The sequence below is a fragment of the Pteropus alecto genome, unplaced genomic scaffold (assembly GCF_000325575.1).
Source record: "Pteropus alecto unplaced genomic scaffold, ASM32557v1 scaffold8, whole genome shotgun sequence".
Classification (NCBI taxonomy): Eukaryota; Metazoa; Chordata; class Mammalia; order Chiroptera; family Pteropodidae; genus Pteropus; species Pteropus alecto.
The window spans coordinates 3,150,288-3,178,021 of record NW_006494609.1 but is presented as its reverse complement, the minus strand read 5'-3'; the positions used below and the strand labels follow the sequence as shown (position 1 = coordinate 3,178,021).

General features: G+C 36.7%; 1 protein-coding gene across 4 annotated transcripts; it reads left to right on the top strand.

Moving 5' to 3' along the window:
* The first annotated feature begins 24 nt into the window (after nucleotides 1-24).
* Nucleotides 25-27,340, top strand: MLH3 (mutL homolog 3). Of its 4 annotated transcripts, none has more exons than XM_006925453.3 (13): nucleotides 25-1,424; nucleotides 2,775-6,108; nucleotides 8,749-8,847; nucleotides 9,550-9,635; nucleotides 10,367-10,471; nucleotides 11,453-11,525; nucleotides 15,301-15,372; nucleotides 16,616-16,727; nucleotides 17,754-17,913; nucleotides 22,739-22,762; nucleotides 22,869-22,947; nucleotides 25,012-25,163; nucleotides 26,136-27,340. In XM_006925453.3, the coding sequence occupies exons 2-13, from the start codon at nucleotides 2,838-2,840 to the stop codon at nucleotides 26,256-26,258; spliced, it is 4,356 nt and encodes a 1,451-aa protein (XP_006925515.1). In that variant the 5' UTR covers nucleotides 25-1,424; nucleotides 2,775-2,837; the 3' UTR covers nucleotides 26,259-27,340. The 4 variants fall into 4 exon arrangements, 3 of the variants coding, with proteins under 3 accessions (XP_006925515.1, XP_015455267.1, XP_024897727.1); XM_015599781.2 differs by having other exon boundaries at nucleotides 2,749-6,108; nucleotides 26,136-26,342; XM_025041959.1 differs by lacking the exon at nucleotides 8,749-8,847.
* The last annotated feature ends 394 nt before the right edge of the window (nucleotides 27,341-27,734 follow it).

Genomic DNA, 27,734 nt, shown 5'->3' with positions numbered 1-27,734 from the left:
GTAATTTAAAGAGGTCTGAAAGAAAAAGCAGTTACTTTGACTCATTTCTTTAAATGGTTTCCATAAAGTTTTCAGGAATTTGCAGACCTGATAAGAACAAATACCACAAGTTCAACTTGTTAGCTATTCGAATTATGTTTTGGACTAATGACTTTTAGTTTTCTGTAGTTTCTGCTGTCTTTCCTTTTTTCTAGGTAGGGAATTCACAAATAGCAATGTTATGGGCTAAATTATACCCCACGCCCCCAATCCATATGTTTAAGTCCTAATCCATAGTACCTCCAAATATGACTGTATTTGGAGATAGGGCCTTTAAAGAATTAAAATTAAATGAAGTCATTATGGTGCACCCTAATCCAATATGCCCCAGTGTCCTTATGAGAAGAGGAAATTTGGACACAGACATGGGCATGCACTGAGTAAACATGTGAAGACAAGGGAGAAGACAGCCATCTACAAGACAAGGAGGGAGTTCTCCGAAGAAAACCATGTGGACACCTTGATCTCTCTCAGACTTCTAGCCTCCATTCAGAACTGTTGTTGAAGCCACCCAGTCTGTGGTGTTTTGTTGTGCCAGTTCTGGCAAACTAATACAAGCAATAATCAGGATTGTGCTTCGTCAGCCCTAGAAATCTCCTGATGGGTTTGGTCAGCCATTAAGCAAGTATATATCAAATGCTTACTGAGTTTGACAAATTTGTCACAAATTCCAATTTTTAAAAATATAAGATTTCAAGGAAAATGAGCAAAGCAAAAACTGCTTAATGATGCCCAGAACACCTATTTTCAGTGTTTATTTAGAGTTCCACTCTCATTCTGTTAGAAAAGAAGCTGTGGTGGTATTGGGGAGCTACCAAAAAATGCAGTGAAAGGAGTCTGAGTGTCCTCAACTGTGAATTGAGTTGAACTAGATAGTTTCTCAGTCTTTTCAACTCAAATGCTATAATTTGATAGGATGAAAGGCTCTGGATTTATTCATCGAGTGCTTAACATAAGCCATGCACTGTTCTTGGCCATGAGGAAAGAGCAGCAAGCAAAATAGACAAAATCCCTGCCTTCATAGGCTTACATTCTACAGAGAAGAGACAAGCAAATAAAACATACTGAATTAAACGGTAGTACATGCAAAGGAGAAACCAGAAAGGGGGAAAGAAGAAACACAAAACAAAAGTAAAAAGTGCTAGGAACTTTTTCACAACATGCTTAAAGAGGATAAGATTGGGAATTCGGGGTACTAGTGTTAAAAGCCCTTGGGACTCAATGAGTGCGCATGCGCATTGAGGTGTCAGGGCGAAAGCGACTTGTCGGCGGTTCTCAGGAGCGCATGCTCGTGGGCTCGCGCGTTCACAAGCCTCGCGACCCAAGGAGCGCGCGGCCGGCGTCCGAGGCGGTTGGTATTGGGAGTCGATGAATCGCCGTTTAAGGTGACTTGGGGGAAAGCACGCGACGGAAGGATGGTTCCGGGAGCTCTTCTAACACCAGGAGGGTCTTGGTGACCGCTGCGGGCCAGCTTTCCGGACCCAGATGCGCAAGGGCCCCACGAGGCCTCGCGACCTCCCTTCACCGCGAGCGCCCCAGTCGGGGCTGGCCCCTGTTTAGGGTTGAGAGTCGGGGGAGGGGTCGGGGTGGAGCCAGAACTTGGCGGGGCCTGCGGCCACGGCCCTACCCGCCAAAGCTTTCGTAGCTCATGACCCAGACCTAATGGTCTAATTGGTCCCAGGAGCTATGGCCCTGAAACGACTGGGACGTAATCAGGAAATCGTTGAGTTGGGTAACAATCGAAATACATATTAAACGTTTACCTCTCATTTGGTGCTGGCTGCATTGTCTTAGAAATCGTCAGATCTGCAATTATAGCTCTGATTATCCTGGGTTTGGAAAACTGCCCCTACCACCTGCGAGAGGTCTAGCCTATGCTGCTCTCTCACCTATGAAGAAGGGAGGGGACTTTTAATCGCACTATAATCTTAACTTTTTTTACCTGTAAGAAAACTTCAAAGTCAAGTTCAGAGAGCCCCTTACCATCATTATTACTAAGGTAGTTTGTAGCCATTGTGAAAACCCCAAGAGTATTAATACAAAATAACAAGAACTTTCTGAAAACTTGTTATCAAAGTAAATACATTAACAAGATTTAAAAATCAAATGATTTTTAATGAACAGGAATTTTCCTACCTTATTCTTTCCCATTCCCAAAATCCTTCCCCAAAGGTAACTTACACTTAACTATAATAATAAGTTATTGATAATAATCTCAATGTCCACTTCTTGATACAAGTTGATTTTATTTCCTCCTATTCCGTCACCTTATTACAGTGTCTTAATACTTCAAGTCTTTTCTAAAAGTCATGGTTATTGTGTAATGTATAAATGTTATGAAAGCTTGGACTTTTTTGTGAATAATTTCTAGCTAATGTTTCTTAGCAGAATTTAGGCATCTGTTTTTGATGAAGTGATTAGAATTTCAAACACTGTCTTTACTGGTCAACTTCAAGTGTGATTATGATTTCACTTTAGGGCATGTGGGATTTAGAAGGGATCAGTGAAAATTATGAAATTATGAATACTGCTTTAGATGTTAAGTCCATTGGACCAAGCAAGAGCTGTGTGATCTGCCTAGAGATCAGAGCTATGATTTGTTTTGTTTTACAATGTGGTTTAATAAGAAATTTCATTTACCTCAAATGGTATTTCTTCATAATGCTTGAGAGAAATGGGTAATTCTGTGTAACTCTGAAGCTTTGATAGTGGGTGTGTGTTTTTTCCTCCCACAGGCAATTATTTCCAGTCAGGGAAGGAAAGCAGTGCCTGGCATTCTCACCAGCTTTCTACCTGCCATGATCAAGTGCTTGTCAGTTGAAGTACAAGCCAAATTGCGTTCTGGTTTGGCTATATGCTCTTTAGGACAATGTGTGGAGGAGCTCGCCCTCAACAGTATTGATGCTGAAGCAAAATGTGTGGCTGTCAGGGTGAATATGGAAACCTTCCAAGTTCAAGTGATAGACAATGGATTTGGGGTGGGGAGTGATGATGTAGACAAGATGGGAAATCGTTATTTTACTAGTAAATGCAGCTCCATGCAGGACTTGGAGAACCCAAGGTTTTATGGTTTCCGAGGGGAGGCCTTGGCCAGTATAGCTAACATGGCCAGTGCTGTGGAAATTTCATCCAAGAAAAACAGAACAATGAAAACTTTTGTGAAACTGTTTCAGAATGGAAAAGCCCTGAAAGCTTGTGAAGCTGATTTGACTAGACCAAGTGCTGGGACAACAGTAACAGTATATAACCTATTTTATCAGTTTCCTGTAAGGAGGAAATGCATGGATCCTCGACTGGAGTTTGAGAAGGTTAGGCAGAGGATAGATGCTCTCTCACTCATGCACCCTTCCATTTCTTTCTCTTTGAGAAATGATGTTTCTGGTTCCATGGTTCTTCAGCTTCCTAAAACAAAAGACGTTTGTTCCCGATTTTGCCAAATTTATGGACTAAGTAAGTCCCAAAAGTTAAGAGAAATAAATTTTAAGTATAAGAAATTTGAGCTTAGTGGCTATATCAGCTCTGAAGCACATTACAATAAGAATATGCAGTTTTTGTTTGTGAACAAAAGGCTAGTTTTGAAGACAAAGTTGCATAAACTCATTGACTTTTTATTAAGGAAAGAAAGTATTATATGCAAGCCAAAAAATGGCTCTGCCAGTGGGCAAATGAATTCAAGTCCTCGGCTTCGGTCTAACCCAGAACTCCATGGGATATATGTAATCAATATACAGTGCCAATTCTGTGAATATGATGTGTGCATGGAGCCAGCAAAAACTCTGATTGAGTTTCAGAACTGGGATACTGTTTTGGTTTGCATTCAGGAAGGAATAAAAATGTTTTTAAAGAAAGAAAAATTATTTGTGGAATTATCAGGTGAAGACATTAAGGAATTTAGTGAAGATAATGATTTTAGTTTATTTAGTACTACTCTGCAGAAGCATGAGTCCTCTGATGAGAAGTGTGACCAGGTCAGTTTCCAAGATGCATGTAATAATATTTTGGATTCCTATGAAATGTTTAATTTGCAATCAAAAGCTGTGAAAAGAAAAGCTATAGAAAACATAAACACACAGAATTCTAGGGATTCAGAAGCTATCAGAAAAAAGACAAATGATTCATTTTTGTATACTTATGAATCAGATGGCCCAGGCCATAGTAAAATGACAGAGTCATCTTTACAAAACAAAGCTAGCTCTTGCTCAGAACTAAGGATTTTAGAACAAGAGAGAGCTGAAGCATCAGGAGAAAATGAGAAACATAAAAAATCTTGCTTGGAACTTAACTCTTCAGAAAATCCATGTGGAACCAGTTCAGAAATGTTTGCAAGCCCTTTTCGGTTATTAGATCACTTTGAGGAGAGTGAAGAGGATCTAAAACTACAGAAAGCAAGTACTACTGTTGATGGCATGGCTGCCGACTTTCTGAAAAATAATAGAATTCAGAATCAGCTAGAGACACTTAAAGATGCTACTGAAATGGGAAGTCAACCTTTGCCATTTGAGACAACAATACTGAGAATACATGGTGATCAGAGAGAGGAAGAGAAAAAAAAAGAATCTAGCGATTCTGGAATAACAAATGTTTTTAGTTATGGACAAGTTAAATTATGTTCCACTGGCTTTATAACTCACGTGGTACAAAGTGAGCAAACAAAATCAACTGAAATGGAACTCTTAATTAAAAATTGTGTTCGACCTGGTCCTGTGAGTGCCAAAGAAACATTTGGAAAAAGAATATGCCATTCAGTTGAGACTCCAGACATCAAAGATTTAACCAGCACTTTATGTAAAGAATTTACTCAACTTCCCAATGAAAAATTGTGCAGAACAAATATAAGTTATGAGCTAGAGAACAAACTTACAGCAACTTACAAAAATTTTACTATTTTTCAGGATGGTAGTAAAAAGTCACACACAGATTGCTTATTACCTGACACATCCTCTTTCTCTTGGTGTAGGCATGTTTCAAATGGTGGTAAGAGAACAGATAAGTTGATTGGTTCCTCCAGACCCATAACCTATAAGAAGCTAAACTTAAGTTCACAACTAGGATCTTTAGAGAAGTTTAAGAGGCAATATGGGAAGGTTAAAAATCCTCTGAATACGGAAGAGGAGGAAAATAATTTTGAAATCACTACCAATCTCAGTCTTCAAGTTGAACCTGACATTCCACAGAGAGACAAAAACCACTTAGACAACTCTAGTATTTGTAAGATCACTACTATGAAACATAATGATTCAAATAGTTGTCAACCAGTAAGTCACATCCTTCATTCAGAAAAGTTTCCATTCTCCAAGGAAGAAGACTATTTAGAACAACAGATGCCTTGCTTAAGAGAAAGTCCTATAACTCTAAAGGAGTTACCACATTTTAACAGAAAACCTTTGGCTGTGGAGAAGTCATCCGAATCACTAGCCTCTAAATTATCCAGAATGAAAGGTTCTGAAAGAGAGACTCAAACAGTGGAGACGGGTCATTTTATTGGATTTCCACAATCAGATTCCAGTAGGAAGGACAGTGACTTGTGCAGTGGGTTATCACTAGATTCTTGTAAGTTACTTAAAAATGAGCATAAAAAAACAGAGACTGTCATCATCCCAATGTCAGACTCTGTCACACAGGATAATTCCTTCAATAAAGATAGCGAAATATATCCTAAGAACACTATAACAGAGAACCCTGTGATACCAGAAACTCTTTTGGTATTACCCTATAATAATTCTCCAGTTACCAATAAAGACTCAGATGTTCGTACAGCTTCAGAACAAGAGATAGGAAGTCTTAACTCTCCCAGTAGAATGTTAATGAGTCACATAGACGATTCCACAGTCAACCCAAATGGAACTTGTGTTCAGAGTGAGGAATCTATAGCAAGAACTTGTTCTGCAGATGAAGAGTCAAACACATGTTCTCTGGATTGGCAGCAGCATTTTGATGTAGCCTTGGGAAGAATGGTTTACATCAACAAAATAACTGGACTTAGCACATTTATTGCTCCTACTGAGGACGTTCGAGCAGCTTGTACTAAGGACCTGACAACTGTGGCTGTGGATGTCATACTTGAGAATGGTAAGTATATAGTGTTCACTGACATGAAATGTTTTTGAAGATGGGAATAATGGCCAGGTAGCAAGATAATAATTATTCAAAGACATTATCTCAGCAGATTGAACATTTTGAAGTTTAATTATAAAATGTGTTTTATGGTATATGAAGATTCTCTGGGTCTAATTCTATTTAAATCTAAAAATACAATGAATGACTTATAGACTGGAACTGTACATATATTTGGCTATAGGTATGTGTACATGTGAGAGGGTGAGAGCTTTTAATGAAATGGTGCAATTGTAGTTGAGAAAATCCACAGTGCTTCCCTATCTTGCTTTCCCCCCTCTCCCAAACACATAGCTCTCCTAGAAATTTGTCTTTAAAGGCACCTGCAATGCCAGTGTAGTATTTTTCTGGAAGTTGCTTTCTGCAGCTCCCAGATAAAGGGCTAGAATGATCCTTTATTCATCTTAAGTTTCTCAGTAAAATCTATGGCTCTGCACCACTATATATGTTTTTGTTTTTGTTTTTTTAGAAAATAGGACTTGAGCATAAATTTTTTTGAATATAGGTTAAATATATACTTTCATAATTATATTTTTCAAATGTACATTATTATAATACACATGCTAATCCACTTGATATGTTTATTGTATAAGTAGCTGTTATTCAGGAAGACAATAATGTGGCTTTTAGATCATACCACAAGGCTACATCAGAGCCTAGACTAGGACTCTGAGTACTCAGTTCTCAGTCAGCATTAAAAGTGACATTGTTTGGGCACAGTGTTTAGAGCCAGATGTTGGGAGATGGTAAAGCTGATTTCCATCTGGCTATAATCTTGGTTTTACATCAAGAGGATAAACATTAAATGCACATCCATATTAAATGTCTTAAATGTTGCAAAAGATTGTAAATTATATGAATGTAATTAAAAATTAACATAATTTCTCTTTAGGATTAGTAGCTCTAGCAGGAGGCCCTGATTTATTTAAGATTAGATAAGACCTTTATTTTTTAATAGTTTTCAATTTTTTTCCTTGTGAAAAGAAAATCTCTCAAGTAACTTTTAAAGTATTAAATAGGGGAAAACCCTTTTCTTTCAATATGCTCATGAGACTATCAGGTTGCTCCTAAAGACACATGTGTTTTTTAATCTATTTAGTTTTATGTCCTGATTTATACTGAATGCTTATCATAGATAAATCTGAGGAACTGACACCTCATCTTCCTGCAATGCAACTTCTTCTGATACTGTGATAAAAATAACTGGATCACATTAAACTGAGATGGCTGCTGCTAAACAGAGAGGGGGAATCTTGGCTGCCATACTCAACATAAACATCTGTTCCTGTTAAATAAATCTAGATGTTTAAAAAACACTTCAGTCTTTCTGGATTAGCAAGTCTTGTAATGAACTTGTGAGGGTCATGTTAACTCAGAGTTTTATAATGAAAAATAAAGTATTTTGGGTATAGAAACAAGTTCCATGACAGGATAGCTCCTAAGCACCCTCCATTCACATGGAATGTTACCTTTCTGGAAATGGCTATTGTATAGCAGGACGTTAGGACATAAAAACATTACATAAAATGAATTGTTAACAGGTAAATTTAATTGTGCAGAACAGAAGATATATAAAAAATAATTTTAAAGAGTTGTGTCAAGTTTCCAAGCCCTGGCAAATATTTTTCTTTAAAATGTCTTTAACTCTGTCCTTTCTGTTACCAGTGATGCAACCTTATTTCACCTCTTACTTTAATTTTTTTCGTTTTACATTAATCTCTTTCCAGTTTTTGTCCAACAGATTTACCTTTTTGAAGGGATAGTTTCATCATATTTTGCCCCTGTTCAAAAACTGTCAAATTCAGCATTATTTCTAAAACTCAAACCTGATGATCCTTCAGAAAGGAGGGTAGAATTTGGGCCAGATCTCACTGGACTTTGGAGTTTAAATTCAGAACATTGTTTCATTCATCTATTCGTTTATTCATTTATTAATTATTCACATTGTGCTAGGTGCTGCCACATTGCAGATTAATTGACTTTGTTTTCAGGAGTTCATAGTCTATTAGGGAAGATAGCTATCTAAATATAATTACAATATGATGAGATAAATGTTATCATAGACAGATATATTGGGTATAAGAGACATATTAATTGAGGACTTGTGAAGACTGCACCTAATAGGAATGACAATTAAGTACCACTATATGTCCAAAACAGGATTTCTCAACTGTGGCACTATTGACATTTTTGACTAGATAAGTCTTTGTCGTAGGGATTGTCCTATACATTGTAGGATATTAGCAGCATCCCTACCCTCTATATCTGCTAGATGCCAGTAGCACCCCTCACCTGATTTATGACAACCAAAAAGTCTCAACATATTGCCAAATGTCCCCCATGCAAAATTGTCCTCATTGAGAATCAGTGATCTATTTTAGGTCCTCTTTCTGTCTGATATAGATGGATAATGGGACTAAGCATTAACGAAGATTCCTTAGCAGAATAATTTCATTAAAGAATTTTGACTCAAATCTAGTGTTTAGTAGTCTGTCTTATGTCATGATTCAGTTTGTGCAGAGATTTTATGTAACTTAATTTTTATTAGTTTACATTTTGAGTTCAAGTGTTTAGGTTTTACTTTTTTATATTTAGGATCTCAGTACAGATGTCATCCTTTTAGAAGCGACCTTGTTCTTCCTTTCCTTCCCAGAGCTCAGGAAGAGAGGACTATGATGAGACAGAATAACAGAGGTAGGAGCAATAACAGAGATTGCCAGAACACCTAGTACATACTGTACCACCTAACAAAAAGAAAAAAAAGCAGGGTTGTATTATTAAGCTTGATCAGTGCCAGCTGTGTCTTACTGGAACTAGGAATTCCCCACAGTCCTATTTAACAGCAGAACTAAGAAATTCAGTGCCTGCATTTAGATCAGAAATTACTTTTCCAGACTTGAGGTCAATACTGGGTGATTATTAATGCACAATCTGTGGTGTCTTGTGATTGAGAAAATGTTTATTATTTTTAAAGATTGAAGTACTCCATATTGCAGTAGTTTTATGTAAGCAAAACTCTTCAACAAAAGCTACAGACATTTATTATTTTTCTTTTCTTTGTTTCTAAAAATAGATAAAGGTATATTTTTTACTAAAGGAAGTGAGGCTACTGATTTGAACCAGTTACTTCTGGACTTGTATTCTGAAATATCTCTTGAAAACAGTTTAGAGAAAAAGCTATAATACCAGAAGATACAGTCATCAACTCTAGTTTAAAAGTAACAGATGAAAACAATTTAGAGATACCGCAAACACTGAACATTTGTAGAATATTGGAATATTGGAACAGTGTGTCTGATCTTTGCTCTTGAGGCTGCACCATACCAAATATGAGATGCCATTCACCTTTTTCCCTGAGGTTCTTGATGCCACTTTGCTTCTCCCCTTTTGCACTAGATAGTGCGGATGATGCTGTTGGTAGGGAATCGCTTCAGTCTTTGTTCTCAGAATGGGACAATCCAGTATTTGCACGTTATCCAGAGGTGGGTCTGCAACAATTATTCTTTGCTTGTTATTTTAAATTTTGAATTTCATTTAAGTTGGGTATAGGCATGACTGATTATACTAATTTGTAATTATGAATGGAAAATGCATGTTTCCAAATAAATCATTTGGAAATTAATGTTTAATGTAGAGAGAGGGACTCAGAATTCATAACATTTTGGGAGCTCTGCTTTAATTTTCGATTAAACATGTAATCAGTGTATGAATAATGAATGTGTTTACCTCTCTTAAAAACTCTGACTTGTAGCTTTGGCAAAGTCCTTAGGGTGGTGATTATAAAAACTGCTATCATTAGATAAAGTAGTGAATCTTCTTTTGGAGGAACATTTCATCATTGGACCTGAGAGTATGTTCTCTCCTCAGTGGGTTAGCATAGAATGTACTTTGTTGTAATGAGGGTGTAGAATAGATGAACATTTAATTATTGATTTTTCAGTCGAGATGTCTTTAAGGACTTGATCATGGAGCCTAAACAAATTGTTATTCTGAAACAGTATTGGTTTTTGTCAGTAGTCTTGTTCATAAACAAAAATTATTGAAAAATAATAATTCATAGAGTCCTTTGAATTTCTGTAAGTTCTCTGAATTCAGCCCACCTCTAGAAGGTTTTATGAAAATGAATGTTTTTAAAGCACTTTGAGATTTTTGGTAAAAGAGTTCTGCAGACATAAGTTTTAATTTAAAACGATATTGGTGCCGGTCTTTCTAGGTTGCTGTCGATGTAAGCAGTGGTCAGGCGGAGAGCCTAGCAGTTAAAATTCACAACATCTTGTATCCTTATCGTTTCACCAAAGAGATGATTCATTCGATGCAGGTAAAAGAGTAACTTGGAAATCTCATAATATATATGTAAGTTCTAAGCTAGACTCTTTTGAAATTGGATTTATTTAATGATATAGACCACCCTGGTCAAGGCACATGTGTTTTTTAAAAAATCTTACTGGAACTTTATCATCAGAAGAAAAAGCAAAGGACTAATTATATAAATTACAAAGAAAAAAAATGTCCTTAGTAGTGCGAGCAGGTTTGGAGGGATGAATTATGGATTCAGGCTCAGTTTCAGGGGTTACATATTGACTTTATATTTTGACAACAATTTATAAATCAACTAAGTACTGTAGAGACATTGTCCTTAAATGTGCAACAGTACCCCTTTTTAAGTGACCCTCTGTTGTGTGAGGCTACATGTGACATGGCTTGGGAGACCCTAGATTGAGGAGTTCCATTAACAAAAGGGACCTTCTGTCTCCTTGTTTTCAGTATGGAAACAAATTAGGAGGTTAGACAGCTCTAGGTAAACTAACCTGGCATTGACCTGATACCAGAGCAAACACTTGATCCAGAAATAGACCTGGGGAGATGGGTACCTTTATCAGTACCAGGACAGAGAGGAATCACCATGGCCTAAAATTACAGGTGGCTTTTAATTTACTGCTTTAATGGACTAGCTCTATTCATTAGCAGTCTCGGGTCGTATTAGTAATTCTCTGGTCATATTACCCATTAATAAGCATCATTGTGTTGGGAACATTTCAGGTCAACTCTAAAGTTTTATTAGCATATCCCTTTTAGATTCCTCAGTCTGTGTTCGTTTTATGTCTTCTGATCACTCTACTTGCCCCTTCTTTTATCCTTCCTAATAACCCCCTCAAGTTCATCAGCACCTACCTCAGTCTGAGATGTGAATGTTACAATGCAACAACTCTAAATTAAGTACAGTTTTATCTCTTTCTATACAGATAAGCCTTTGCTAATTTTTATTTAGTGTTGTGCCACTTATTTCAATGTATGGCAGGTTCTTCAGCAAGTGGATAACAAATTTATTGCCTGTTTAATGAGCACCAAGACCGAAGAGAATGGTGAGGCAGGTAAGAATGGAGTTTAGTCTTGACTAATAATCAGCTGTTCTTCTGATAGCCTCCTTTTAAGGTTATTTTTTTTATACGATAAAAAATAAAACCAATCTAAATTAATATTATGAAATGATAGTTTTAAAGTACATTTAGTTTTATATACATACACATAGACATGCATATATAAGACACATGTTAGGTTAACCAAGAGTTAAGTACACTTTCTTGGTGAGCTGCTTTAATAAAACAATAATAGTTTGTAAATAATATTAACTCATTCAGCAAATATCAAGTGCCTTTGTACTCCTGGGATTGTATTAGGCTCTAGGGATCTAATGATGGGAAAAAATATACATGGAGGAGAAACAGATAATTGCACAAATATTAAAATTTTAACTCTAATTAGTGTTTTAGCAGGGAGAAATAAGATGCCATAATAATCTGTCTGTATTGGAAGATTTGATTATTCAGAGATGGTTTTCTTGGTAAAGTGAGATCTGAAGTATGAGTATGATTTAACTAGGGAGAGGTCAAAGAGAAAGAGGAGTATTCTTGGCAGAGAGAGTAACATATATAGTAGAAAGCTTTTTGTTTTTTTATTGTTTTCTGATGCTTTTGCAGTGGCACATGTTATATCATATTTGCATTTTGAAAATATCGCTCTGGTTGCAGTGTGGAGAATGGATTGGGTATGGGAGTGCAATCACAGTAACTGCAGAGACTGTTAGGAGGATACTGCAATATATAAGAAATGCTAGTTAGCTGGGACAAAGGGGGACTAGAGAGAAGTGAATGCATCAGAAAATATTTAGGAGATAAAGTCAACAGGTTTTGGAGATGGATTGGATATAGGGAAGATATATCAAAGATGACTCCTAGTTTTCTGACTTCCATAACTGAGTAGTTGATGGTGCAGGAACAGATTGGAGGACAAGCAGGCAGAAGGGTGAAAATCATGAGTTCAGTCTGAAATCTCTTTGAAATTTTCAAGAAGAGATGTTAACAATGTGGTTGCTGGGACTAGAGAAGCATTCTGACATGGAGACATTCATCTGAATTGTCAGCATAAAGTTGGTCATTGAAGTCATGAGTGTAACTTTTACCTAGGAAGAGTGAAGAGTGAGGACGAGAGAGATTCTTAATCTAGAATAATTCTCAACATTTAACAGCTAGTTAGAAAAGGGTGAACCAGCAAAAGAGGTTGTGAAGAAACTGCTAGAGAAATAAGAAAACAGACAAAGGTGGTGTTGCAAAGCCAAGACTTCATATAAATGCTGCCAAGAGGTTAAGTCAGATGAGGACCAAAAATATCCGTTCAATTTTATGACAGTGAAGGTTGGGAATGTCAGGTGAGAGCTGTTTCAGAGAAGAGCTAGGGGAAGATGCTGACAGACCACAAGGAAAGACTCAGAAATCTGTTACATGGAATAGAGGGCCTGAAAGAGGGTGAGGGAGAGAGGACTTATTTTCTTCTTTTTCTTTAAACTGAGAGATTCTTGAGCACATTTACAGTGCTTGATACTGTAAGGTTCCAGAAAAGGCCTGAGTGGCTGAGAGCCCTGAGCACCAGTGGAGCAGTTGGCTCTAGATAAGTAGACCTGCAGGCAAGTGCTTCTAAAGTTTGAAAGCAGTTAATTTTGTATTTCAAAATATTCCTTTTTGGCTTGTTTACAATGTAGATTTATCAAATAAATATCATAATAGATCACAGGCCAATTAACAAAAAGTTCTGTCATAATTATCATAAATATGATATTAGTGAAGGTCAAGTTATAGTAGTTAACCGTTTCTAGAAAATGAATAGATTTTTTTCTAAAGTTTTGATTACCTGGAATTGTTTGTTAAAATACTTTATGTAGCCATAAAGTCTGCATATGTTCAAAGAAGTGAAAGGGACTTATTTAAATTTCTCTTGAGATTCTATATTATTGTATTGGCTAGCTGCCACCAAAGAATTGGCTTCGATAAATACATTTTCCTAAATCAAAATGTGTTTTTGCTGTCACTCATTAATACCAAAAGCAACATTCCTATAATTGACTTACTTTTATTTTAATATCTGCGTATACTTTTGTAATGGACAAATATATTATTATTTGAAGTTATAGTGAAATTAATGCCATAAATTGGCATTTTTTTATTTCATGTTTCCAACTACAATAAAATACAGTTCAGTTATGATATCCTAAGGAATAAGGATTCATTCATTTATTCTGTAAAAAATTATTAAGTGCCTATTATGTGCCCATTGCTATTACATATGCTGGGAATATAACAGACAAAAATCCTTTCCGTTATGAAACTTCTGTTGTGTTGGAATAGTAAAAATACAACTTTTAACATTAGTAAATTACCTTTATATATCCTGCTTCATACATGGAATGGAAAATGTCATGAATACTATGTAGACTATAAACCATTTCTCTAGAGTCAGATACAGGATTTGATTTTTTAGGGTTACCGATTCTTGATAACTCACATTGGCTCTAATTTTAAATTCGAGGTTACTCCTTCACAATTTATTATTTATTCCATTGTCTTGCCCAATAGAGGACGTTCAGTCATCACAACCAGCTGCAACTCCTCCTATCCTCAAAGGAGTTTAAAATTCAACATTTTGGGGCCTGTTTCTGTGGTTGGATTTATTGTCAGAAAAATTTTCTTTTTTTCTTTAAGTCTTAAGCTCTCATGCCATAATTTTGATCAAATTCAAGAGGAGAACTTCTATTTCAATATAATCAATACCAATAAACCTCAACCCTTTGGCCAAAAGTACTAAAATTACAAGCTAAAAAGACATAGTAATATAATTGAGGATCAGTCCTTTATCAATGAGAAAAAGATTTCCCTGTAGTTTTAGCTTTTTGGGTCAGGATATTCTTCTTCCTCTCTTGCATTTAAGAGTCTAAAGCCTTGCTACTCAAAGCTGTAAATAGCATCGTCACCTGGGAGTTTGTTAGAATTACAGAATCTTATGTCCCACTTCTAACCTACAGAATCAGAATCTGCATTTTAATAAGGTCCCCAGGTGATTTGTATGCCCATCAAAGTTTGAGAAGCCTGAGTCTAAGCAAGGCAAACTATGGCTGGTGGGCCAGATCCAGCCATCACCTGCTTTTGTACAGCCAGATAAGAATTGTTTTTACATTATTAAATAGTTATTAAAAAAAAAAAAAGCAAAAGATGAATAATATTGCTTGACACATAAAAATTATATGAAATTAATATTTCAGTGTCTATAAATAAAGTTTTATTGGAACATAGCTATAATATTCACATATTGTCTATAGCTGCTTTGGTTCAAAATGAATAGTTGAATAGTTGTGACAGAAACATGTGTCTTGAAAGCCTAAAATAAATGCTGTCTGGCCCTTCACAGAAAAAATTTCCTCACCTCTGATCTAAAGTGTAGTAGAATTACATTCTTCATGGGTTCCAGAGTAGTTTGAAAATCAGGGTCAGCTGATTATAATAATGTATGTTTGATGATCCTTCACTGTATCAAATTTGAATTAATGAAAATCAGTAAAGATTAAGAATATAGGGCATTAACCTTGTTTTATAAATGAAATACTATTAGAGTTTTTTATCAGAAATAAATTTGTTACAGTTCTCCCCATAATTTCAATTTTTTAGGAAATAAAAATACAATTGTTACTACTCAGTATGTTTCTTATGCTCATGTTGTTAAATAGTTTGAATTAACCTTTTTTCTCTCTCAGCACAACATGATTATTTTTCATCTTGATCTGAGAATTTGAAACTCCAGTAATTCTTGCTAATCTTCTAGGTGGAAACTTGCTGGTCTTGGTGGATCAACACGCTGCACATGAGCGTGTCCGTTTGGAGCAGCTTATCATTGGTAAGGATCTATTTGGGACTAGAAAAGCTTTGAGACTCCCCAGCAGAATTAGTATACCTGAAAGAGTTTTTCTGTGACTGTTGTGAGGAAAGATGAATTATATGTTTAAAAATTTAAGCTGAAGTCTTTTTTTTATAATTTGGCTTCTTTTATAACCAAAAGAATGTAGTAGTTCACTTTACTAATTCCAACATGTGGATCTTACTTACATTGTTACAGACATATTTGCTGCATATTTATCATCAATCCTAAAGATTAGATATTTAGGGATTAGGCTACTTATGACATCCAGCACAAATGTCCCCTCCCCAATATGATCTTGGCATACTTTCTTCACAGTTCATCAGGCAGAGACCACCAGTAAAAAAATAAGTTTTATTTTAAGTTTTAATTTGTGTTTGAATAGGTAGTATATTCAAATAGGTTCAAGTCTGAAAGGTATAAAAGGGAATATGATAAAGTCTTTCTACCCGTGCCCTCATCCCATCTAGTTTCTCTTTCCAGAGGCAACCAGTATCACTAATTTGTTATGTACCCTTCCAAAGTCAACATGTGCTTGTTAATCTTTGCTACCCTTTTGTCTCATCATGAGGCAGTGTGTTCCCCAAGAGCTAAAATACCAGGAAAACCTTTACTTCTGTGGTCAAATAATGAAAGATCTTCATGTCAAAGAGGTAGGGACCTAGGGAGATATTTCATGGACTAGAATGACAGTGATGTTATTTTCTTTTCGCTTTTCCTTATAAAATGAAAACCTAATTATTGGAAAAGATATAGTCAACACAGTGTTGGAAAAACTTATTTGCTGTAGGCCCTGCCCTGGACCATTTGAGAATAGTACTACTGACTAAATCTCAGAGAATGGAAACCCTTCTGCAAAACTGGGGAAGCCTCCTTGAGCCAATGGACTGTATAGTAAACCCATTTTATTTCCTCAGTAATACACATTATTCACCTCTGTTATTAAAACCACATTTATTGACTACAGGAACATTGCATTGTTCATTTGAATGTAAGATGTAAGTCATATTTCTTATTTTGGAAAATACTGCTAAAATGAATAAACAGACTGGATATTTACTAGTTTGAATTTAATAATGAAATTCAAAGCCTAAAACTGAACGTTGAACACACGGCTAAGCACTAAAGTAATTACATGGCTATGCCTTATCATGCTTCATTTTTATCTGAATCTAGAAGACTTCACTTCTTACTCTTAACCCATTCATCTTTCTCCTAATAGATTCCTATGAGAAGCAACAGCCACAAGGCTCAGGTCGGAAAAAATTACTGTCTTCCACTATAAGTCCTCCACTAGAGATAACAGTGACAGAGGAACAAAGGAGACTCTTATGGTTAGTACCACCATGAGAATGTGATGTTGATAGCATAAATTCTCGCAATAATTCTGTGAAGTATAAGCATAACTATTGTCTTTTTTTTCACATGAGTCACTTGAGACCAAGAGAGGTTACGTGACTCGTTCAAGGTCTTAACAACTATTAAGTGATGGAGCAGACACTCAGACACAGGTCTTCTGACTCCAAATGCTGTTCTTTCCACTATATCACAGCTGTTGAGTGTAGGATAGCATTTCCCTGATAATTTTTTCCAGCAGTAGGCTTAGAAGAGTCTTACCATTTCTTGGAACAGTTAGTGTTTATACTGTGCTGTTTCAGAAAGCAAAGTTACAGTAGTAATTGCTTCCATTCTGCTTTGCCTTGGTGCATTCTAGATTCTTAATTTTCATTATTATAATACTGGGAAGAAAGGAAAACACTGGGACACAGGAAGGGGCAGGTCATATAGCGAATCACAAAGTAGGACATCTTCCCACTTTTAGGCAGCACAAATTATTGGAAATATAAAAGAGAACTGTCTCTGAATTTATTTCAGGTTTGGGTATTTGCCACTGCCAATAAATCTTTTTCCCTAGGGCATAATTTATATTAGGGGCAGATCCATTTATTTACATCCCGTTAATCAGGACTTCTCAGTTCCTGGGGCTGTTAATTACCTCCCTGCGATAGTGCTGATTCAAAACACCGTTGGCCCTTTTATTTGTGCCAAACTCCATCAAGTTGCAAGCAAAAGTTAGCAATTCCTCGGTTAAAAATGAAAACTTAGGAACAAGACTGAGAAACAAATTGATTCTCTCAATGGAAAAGAGAAAAAAATGTTACTGTAATTCAGAAAGGAAATTTGATAATAAAATCCTAAACAAACACCCTTAAGTGTGAGAAAAACACTATATAATTTATAAAGCTTGTGGCAGCTTTTGAGAAACTACCAGATATTTGTAACTAGTACTGAAATGTGAATGAAGTAATACTTTTACATTTGAGATTGTAATACTTTTACATTTAAGGTTATCTCTTTAGGTGTTACCACAAAAATCTGGAAGATCTGGGCCTTGGAATTATATTTCCAGATACTAGTGATTCTTTGGTCCTTGTAGGAAAAGTACCACTCTGTTTTGTAGAAAGAGAAGCCAATGAAGTTCGAAGAGGACGATCTACTGTGGCCAAGAGTATTGTGGAGGTAAGACAGAGCTGCAGCCGTTGAAATTGTTGAGTGATAGTAACCTATTTTATTTAGAAACTCCCTATATTCATCTTTTATTCAATAAGAATTTATGAAATAGGGTGGCTCCATAGAGTAGCGGTTAGCATATCTGCTTTACACACAGAAGGTCCTGGGTTCGCACCCCAAGTGGAGCCACGGACCATACCTCGGGTGCGCCTGGCCCCGGGTACACCTGGCCCCGGGTGCACACCGCAAGTGTGTGGAGGAGATGCCCCACCTTCAGAGATCCAGTTCTTAAGGAGAAATGGCAACATCCATAGGTCAGGGGTGGAAGTATTGTGTGTGGTGGGGGCGGGGGGAGGATAAAAGAGGGGGAAAAAAAGAATTTATGAAATACCTGCTGGGTACCAGGTACTAGAGAGTCAAAGATGAATTAGCTCAAAGTGAGGGAGAAGGACATTTAAATAATTATAGAATAATGAAATTTGGGCAGAAGTATGTTCAAAAGTGCTATGGAACTACAGAATGATTACTGTGCCCAGGAGGATGGAGGTTAAAGAAACTGTCATAGAAAAGCTGTTTTTTGTTTTATTTTGTTTTGTCTTTTGGAAAAGTCTTGTAAAACAGCAGGAGCTTACCAAGTACAGAAGAGGGGAGGAGAGCATTGTAGACAGAGCAACAGATATTAGAGACTTGATGCAGATCCTATGTTTAGGGAACTACTAATATATATGGGTCAAATTAAGATATATATGGGGTAGTGGTGGAACCAGATGAGGCTAGATAGGTTGTTAAGACCAAATTATAAAGGGATTTAGCATATTCTGCAAAGTAGCTTGCATTTCATCCTACAGGCTGCCAATGAGGAAGAGTGAGATACATTTTAGCACTGCATTTTAAATATGACCACAGGTATATGTTTTGGTAAAGGTCTGGAAAGCTGCTGCTGGGATGTGGATTTGGGGGTGTTGAAGAGGACCATTATTTTTCACTTATGTGTTTCATTTTTTTTACATAACAAACACAATTCATCTTTGTTACCTTTTCTTTCATCCTTTCCTGTTTTCTATTAGCATTTTCTTCATTTCTTTTTTTCCTCTAACGGTTTAGAAGTTGAATTTTAGCTTGCATACTTAACAAAGTTTAAAAGTAATTTCTCTGTTTTCTTCCTAAACTGCACAAAAATCTTCATCACTCCTCTGCCATCTTCCATGTTGTTGCCTATTTTAGTTCCACGGTGTTTTTAATCCCCCTGGTAGTCATTTCTTTTATAATCAGTATTTATTTAGATTAACCAAAATGTTTGAAGAGTCTTTGTTCACTGTTGCTTCTTGCACCCTATTTTGTGTTCAGTTTCTTTCTACTGAAGTAAATCTCTTAAAAGTTCTTTTATTAAGAGTCTATTAATGATAAACTGCCTTTGAAAATATCTTTATTTTGCCTTAACACTTGTATGATTGTCTAGCCAAAAATAGAATTCCATATTGTCATTTATCCCTCGGCATTTTGAAAATATTCCATTACTTTTAACATTCTGTTTTTGCCATTAAAGTGCACTGTCAGTCTAATCCTCATTAATTTGTAGGTAATCTGATTTTCTCTTTGTCTTTGGTTCTGCAATTTCCCTATAACACATCTATGTATGGATTTATTTTCATCTCCTTCTTGAGATTCACCATACTTCTACAATTTGGAAAATGTAGTTATTATCACATTAAACATGGCTTCTTCCCTCATTTCTTGTCTCCTAGAAATCCTATGAGATGTCTCCTGGACCTTACCTTTCTATTCTTCATGTCTTTTAACTTGTCTTTCATATTTCCCATTGTTTTATCTCTGTGATGCATTCTGAGAAATTTTCTCATTTATCTTGCAGTGAACTAAATTTTCTTTTCACCTACTATTTAATTAGATGTTTAACTTGTCCACTGAGTTTTTTATTTCAATGACTGTACTTTTTATTTCTAGAATTTTTATTTGTTTCTTTCTCAGATCTGTATTTTCTTTTTTCATGGTGTCCCATTTTATTCATTTTGGTATCTTACTCCTTCATCTCTAGCTCTTACTATTTGGAGCACAGGCAGGTCCACACCAACTTAGTGTACTATTTTTCTTGAAATCTGAATTACTTTAGTAATATCTAAAAATAAAAATTAGAAGATAGATTTAGTGGCTAAATTGTGGTATAGATTGATACAGGAAAGATTTGAAGTAGAGCAAGCAGTCGAGAGGCTATTGCCCTGGTTCAAATAAGAGAGGATAAGGATTGGACTAAGTCAGTAGCAGTGGAAATGGAGAGGAGGGACATATTTGAAACATAATTTGGAAGATAGAATCAAGAGGTCCTGGTAAGCAATAGAATATAAAAGGGATAAAGGAGAAAAGATAATCATTCTGAGGGTTCTAGTTCAGATGACTGAAAGGATGGTGGTGCCATTGACAGAAAAAAGAAATAGAGGAGAAGGAGTACACCTGGCTGCGAGTTAGATTCTGAGCCTAGCTCTAGACACATTGAATGTGCCTTCGAGGTGGCAGGGTGGGGAGGGGGGTGTCCAGTAGACAGGCAGACTTACAGACCTAGCACATGGGAAAGAAGTCTCAGCTATAGCTATCTATTTGGGAGTTATCAGTATTTATATTTTGATAATAACAGAAGCTGGAGAAGGGTCTAAAGAAAGTGAGATTGTCCAGAGAGAATATGAAAAATAAAAGGAGAGAGCAAAGGGTGAAGCCTGTGGAACACCAGCATTCAGGGTGTATATGTTTTGGCAAAGGTCTGGCAAGCTACTGCCGAAAAGAAGAAACCCTAAAAGATCATTGAATAGATCGGTCAGAGAGGGAGGAGGAAATTCAGGAAAAAGTAATATTGCCAATCCAAGGGAAGTTTTAAGCAAGAAGGGAATGGCCAACACTAGCAAGTTGGATTTGGCTATCACGAGGACGTTGGTTACCTTGTGGAATCGCTTCCTGGAAGTTGGGTGGGGTGGAAGATACCACAGTGGGTCAGGGAGCGAGGGAAGGGAAGGAGAGTGAAGCTAAGTAGACTGCTCTTTTGAGAACTTTGGCTGTACACAGAAGAGAGGGAGGGCGATAGTCAAAGGTTAGGGGTGGTTGGGAAGTGTGGGGCAGGACACAAGGTTGAGGAAAGATTTTTGTTTTCGGATGGGAGAGACAAGCATTTTTGTAGGCTAAGGGTGAGACAGTACTCAAGAGGAAGAGGCAGCTAACAGTGCCAGCTTTTGATTACCTTGATTTTACCCTTTGATCAGACAACCTTTGCTTTGTTTTCAGCAGCACTTTTTTCTCTGAACACAGCTTACTTTTTCCAAGGCTCCTCCTCCAAATTGTCTTAAATCCAAAAGATAGGATCTGTTAGAATCTTTTATTGTAATTCAATCTCTAAGTATTTAACCAGAAAATTACAATAAAAACTTTTCCTAAAGTGACTTCAAAGATTGCTGGTATGGAATTTACTTCAAATTGAAACAGCTTATGTTTTCAGAAAATCTTGATTGTGTTAAGTCAGGCTGATCCGGAGAGATTTTCTTGATTCTGGAAGAAGCTAAACTAGTTTTGGTGTCTTAAAGAAAAGGTAGCTACTTGGATCCTAGCAATTGAAAGATCACTAATACATTTTTCTTTAAAATGCTATCCTCTAGCATGATGAATGAGCCTTTTTAACACTACTTAAATTGTCTAGCATTGATAAACCATTGAAATATGAAATGAATGGAGAATACTATCCATCTCTCCCTCACCAGGCTTTAAAACTGTTGTTTTACAAGTCCCAGATATACAAGCACAAGAGAGAATAGCAAAGAAGTTAGGTTCGATCTGTATTCATACTAAGCTTTGTTAGTAGGTCAGGTATTATGAGAGATCTTTCTGTTTAGGTTTGGGAAAATAGGTGGCTTTTAAAAAATACATAGCATCTGCTACCTAGCTCTTGGTAACTATGCTCATTTATCAGTATGGTGGACTAGAGTGTACATGAGGGAGGAGAGAGAATTTTCTGAGCCTGGTTTAAAAAGAAAATCTATCATGTTGTAATCTTAGGAAGCTAATTTATACATAGCCATTTTTAGGAGTAAAGAAATTCTGTGTTTTCTTATAAAGAAGTCATTAAATATGCATATCTCAAAACAGTTTCTTACCTGCAGAGCTTAAACAAATTGGTAGCATAAAATAGTGTCTGCTTTAAATTTCTTTAAAGTTCTTTTGTAAATACAACATCTGCAGAGATATATCCATTGAAAAGGCTACCCTCGAGACAGAGACAAGCTAGGGAGGAGAAACTTCTCAACAAAAGTCCTCAGAAAATAAACTTTTCGAGATAAAGGGAATTGTCCAAAGAAAAAGCCTGTGGGAACTAAAGTGACTATTTACGTTTATGATATTTAAGCAAATGTTATACTGAGTGCTCAGTTGTGTTGATGACTGTGGGTATTTTTCTGTTACTGTGTAATATTACACTGGTTCTGGCTGAAAATATAAACCAACAGACAGCCTCCTAGTGAAACGCTTTCTTGATGTTTAGAATCAGTTGAATCATCAAGACTACTCTCAACAGTTATATAACCTCATGAGCTGATGAGCTGCCTCTGGAGGAAGTTTCAGTAGCTAAATAATATTCTCTATTCAATAAGAATTCTAGTTGATTTTCTTGGTATTTCATGTTCAAAGTGCCTTACCACAAATAAATTATTTGCACCTAAGTGCTATATTGCTGGAACTCTCTCCTTTAAGAGGCATATTTTAAATATGGATATTTTGTAAACTATCAAAGGGCAAGTGTTACATACCTGTAGATCAATGCCTGTTTTCTTTTTTTGCCTTGTAGGAATTTATTCGAGAACAAGTGGAGGTAAACCTTTCTCTTATTTTCGGATTTCACAAAGAGGCACCACACACAAAAGCCTCCATTGTCCCATTTCCTTTTCCCATTAATAAAGAATGTGTTTATGCATTAGCTACTCCAGACCACAGGAGGCATCCAAGGGACTTTGCCACTGACTGTCCAGAAGGTGTTAGCATCCCAAGCCTGCCATGGTAAGACTCAACACACCAGCTCTTGAGTGCCTCTGCATGCTAAGCACTGGCAAGGGTACAGCAATTATGAAAAAAGTAGAAGGCGCACTTACTACTTGCCTCATGGAGGGTACAGTTTAGATCAAGAACCGAATACACTAAAAAGTAACATTAAAAAATCACTTTTACAAAGCAAAATACCAATGCATATATTTGACCATAATGCAGAAAGACTTATATGAGTGGAGGAGGAACTCCTAGAGGAGGACGCATATTAAGTCAAGTTTTGAATGAGCTGAGGGACATGGATTCATAGGATGGAGAGGAAAGTTTACTATAGGGAGAGGAAATAGCCTATACAGAGACCCAAAGACACACACAAATTAGTTCTATGAGGAACAGCAAAGAGTATCAAGAAATTAGGCTGATAAGAAAGGATAGAAGCCTAGAAGGTCAGAACAAAACCTTTAGATTTTATACAGAAAGCATTAATTAGAATCTTTGAAGGTTTTTAAGTAGGGTAATACGATAAAATATAGAAAATGATATTTATTGAAGGAACTTACTTTAGGAATGACAGCTACAGAATGTGGTTAAACAAATTGGTAGCATGAAATAGAGTCTGCTTTAAATTTCTTTAAAACTCCTTTGTAAATACTAACATCTGCAGGGATGTAATACTGACACCCTCCCTCTGTTTTTTTATGTTTCCATCAACCTCCTTTCTTCAGTTCCTGTCTTTTCTAGCTTAGAAACAACAGCCACCCAATCTGTCTCTTGCAAATACCCTAAACTACTTCACCCCTTTATCCTGTCTTTACTCCTCATATTTACTCCATCCCAATTTCATCATCTCCACCTTCAGAATGTATCTTAAATCTGTCCGATGTGATGTTTCCACCGCCATCTCGTTAGTTCTTAACCACTGTCGAGTCCTCTTTCTCAGCCTCCTCCCCATGTCCGTCTGGCTCTGCTTCGTGCCATTCTTCCCTCAGCACACAGAGGCATCTTTTCGAAACATCCCTCTGAGCATCTCATTCTTCTAACTCAAATATGTCAAGACTATTCTTTGCTCTTAGGATAAAAATTTTATTCTTTACCTTGGCCTGCAAGGGTCTTCGTGATCTGGCTCCTGCCCGCCTCTCCAGCTTCATCTCGTATCACCCTCCCCTTGCCCGTTACATTCCAGGCTGCTTCCTTGGTCTTGTTCTTGTTTCTGCACTTCCGTACTTGCCTTTTTCCTCGATCTTAAATGCCTTTCTACTCCTTCAATTAGCTGTGTCTCTCTTAACCTAAGGTCTCCGATTAAATATCATTTTGCTAGGAAAGCCTTCTCTGACCTCTAAACTGGGTTTAATTTTCTTATTATATATTCATTCTTACCCTATATTATACAGTACTTATAATTTAAATATATAATAGAAATATATTTATATAAATACGTTTTATATATATAATTTAATTTATAATTTAAATTATTATGTAATTGTTTAGTGTTTGTCTCACCCGTTAGACCTATTAGATCATAAGCTTCACAAGGGTGGAGATTGTCTGTCTCATCCACCGCCTCGCATAGTTCCTAATACAAAGTATGTACTTATAAATATCTGTTGACTGAGTGAATTAATGTATGCATAAAGGCAGGTGCTGACAGTATTTGAGTTTAGATTAGAAAGATTATTATAGAAATAGAAAAGGAAGCAGATAAAATGGGCATTGTACTGAACAATCAGAGATCTTGGTGATAGATTGGCTATGGACAAAAGATAACCTTGATTTCATAAACCTATAAGAAGTGGGCAAAATATTGCTGTTGCTGCCTCTTTAAAAAAAACTGACAGCAAAGTCCTAACACGTTCAGGAATACTTCTGACAGGGATTAGAAAGACAAGCGCCCCATAAGGAAAAGCTGAGAGATAGGTCAGTCCTGAGGCCTTAGAAGTACCAATTTCAAGCAGTATTAAAGTCACTTGAAAGAAGCCTAAGAAACATTTTACTTTTCCCAGATATTTGGCTCTGACCCAGGGTCAGCATTGCTTTCCCACCATATATACCATAACCATCTTGTTTCTGTCTTTTGTTTAGGAGCCATTAAGTTCAATGACGGCCTGAGCTTAGAGGAGTGTTATCGCCTTATTGAAGCTCTGTCCTGGTGCCAGCTGCCATTCCAGTGTGCTCACGGGAGACCTTCTATTCTGCCGTTAGCTGACATAGACCACTTGGAGCAGGAAAAACAGGTACAGTAATGACTAACAGGAGAAAAGAAAGCAAAGTTTATATTCTCTTTCTTTTCCAGCCCCTATTATCCAAATGTAATGTGTCTTAATCCTTTCAAAAATATAACAGTTTTGATAAATGTGCATTGGGAGTTTTATATAAAGTCTCACCATTTCATCTTCTAGCTCAAATTCAAAATGGAGATTAGGCTGAACTATTAGATTATACACGTGATGCCTTTGTATTTCTTAAGCTTAACACATGTACAGACTGACGCATCCTGAATATCTGTTGCCTACAAGCTCTAGATTTGATAAGATACAGACATTCTCTCTGGGGTTACAGAAAGTTGGTAGAAACACAGCAAATTCACTGCTGGAAAATGTAACCTAAACAGCCAGTTGTTTGATGGTACTTGCTGGAAATGATGACCTTGCTGGAAGTGGTGGCCATCCCCAAAGATCTCTAGAGTTACGGTGTTGGGGGTCATCAGGCGGGGAACCAAGCTTAGGAGATTTCCACATTAGGCTTTGGGCTTGATCACTCAGCAGCCCAGGAATAGTGATGTGGATAACACCATGAAGGCACAGAGTGGTCTAAATTAAAGAACTTTCCTGTCCTTGTTATAATCCGAAATGAAACAACGTGAGAGCAGAATAGAAATGTCTGTGTTGCTGCTTTCCAAAATCCCTTCTTTGCCCACCTTCCCTGCTAAAGCGGCTGTGAAGGCTTTTCTCGTGTGGCATTTTCAGGTACTTTCATTATCTGACTCCAGTAGATTTTACCCCATTAAAAACTGCTTGTTTCACATGAGTGAAAAAAATGAAAGTTTTGTCCCAATTCCTGAAGAGTTGGGAATCTCTTATCCTAAGGAAATCTATAATCTTTTTTGAAGTGAAAAATTAGAAATCTAAGCAGCCATATATAGGAAATGCTTATATGCTGCTTGGCTTTTTGTACTGGTAATTGGAGTTATTCTTTTCTTCCCATAGATTAAACCCAATCTTGCAAAACTTCGCAAAATGGCCCAGGCCTGGCATCTCTTTGGAAAAGCAGAAGGATGTGATTCAAGGCAAAGCCAACAGGCATCCATGCCTCCTTGTGAGCCACCATGACAACAGAATTATTGACCTATATGGAACCAAAGGGATGCTAACTATTTGCCTCTGAGCAGAAAGCATGAACTGCAGGCACCAGCAGAGTCTTAACTGAATCAGCCTGGTGTCCACGAGCAACATACTAGTCTTCCTTGAGCAGATGATCCCTCTAGCTGAGGAGCCATGGATTTCAAGCCTGAAGACAGTTCATTCATTTGCATTCATGAACACAGGAGGTTGCCCTATAATATTTATTTTTTGTAACTTATTTAGAGATAAAATTTAATGATTAATTGTCTTATTGTCTGGTTGGTTGGTTTGTGGTTTTCTTAGGGATAGAATGTTTTGGGGTTTTTTTTGGTATCATTTTGCAATTTTTTCCAATCTCGTAATTTGCATTGATGTAATTTACCTGAAGCTGAACTTCAGGGATCAAGTCTACCTCCCTAGACTGCTAAGAGCCATGTTCATTAGGCCCTTCCTTTCCCTCCAGTCTTCTTCACTTCCCTCTGCTGCTTCTGTACATTCTAAATCTGACTTTACAAAGAGTTTCTCTGCACTCAGAAATGGTCTCTGCAGTTTTCCATTAGGCCTGTAGTTAGAGTGTTTTAGGGAGAAAAACTATTGATAAAGAGAAACAAGGACAAGGATAGAATAGAGAAAATTTAAAAGTCCTTTTTCCTGTTTTGTTTATTTTATTGCCTTTTTAAAAACTCAGACTGATGTTCATATCCCAAACCAGTGATATGGTGAAAGTACTATGAGTTTGTTTTTTAAAATGACTTTTTGTACTTTATAATGTATCTTTTTATTTGAAAGCAATTTTCACTTCAGAATGCAGCATTTATCCTTTTAAATGTTCTCTACATTTTTTCAGGAGACAAGGGTTCTTTTGGTCCTTTTCAAATTATATCTTGGTTTTATTACAGTATGCCTACTAATGGTCTCATAATTTCATTTGGGACCCAGACTGATCTTTCTGCAAGTGTTTATTATGCCACTCTTAATCTGTGTCTCCCCCACACCTGTTCAGATAACTTGATTTCTGGTTAATAAGAATCAACAGGCTAAAAGACCTATAGTAGGGAGGGAGAAGCAAACAAAAAAAAAAAATCAGCTGGTAATGTTTATTGCAACTGAGACGCTGTACAAAGAGAAAGATGTTGCAATGAGAATTTTCACTTTTGTATTTCCTGACCAGCCTGCTCAAATTGGCCTTTGTATCAATGGAATTATTTTCCTCATTTTTAAATACAGGAAACAAATTTGTGCCCATGAAGAAAAGTTTGTTTGCCAGCAGCCCTGCAGTGTTCTTACAGGAGCAATGAAGTATTGCATTCATTAGCATGTGCCTCAGAAAAGGTTCAGGGAAAGCCTTTGCTGGTTTTCAAGGGGATCCTTGTTGAATTATGTAATTGGAACCCTGAAGAATAGGCACCACTGTTTAGAAATGGTCTTTAGTCTTCTAAATATGCATAAAGTTTCATAGACGGA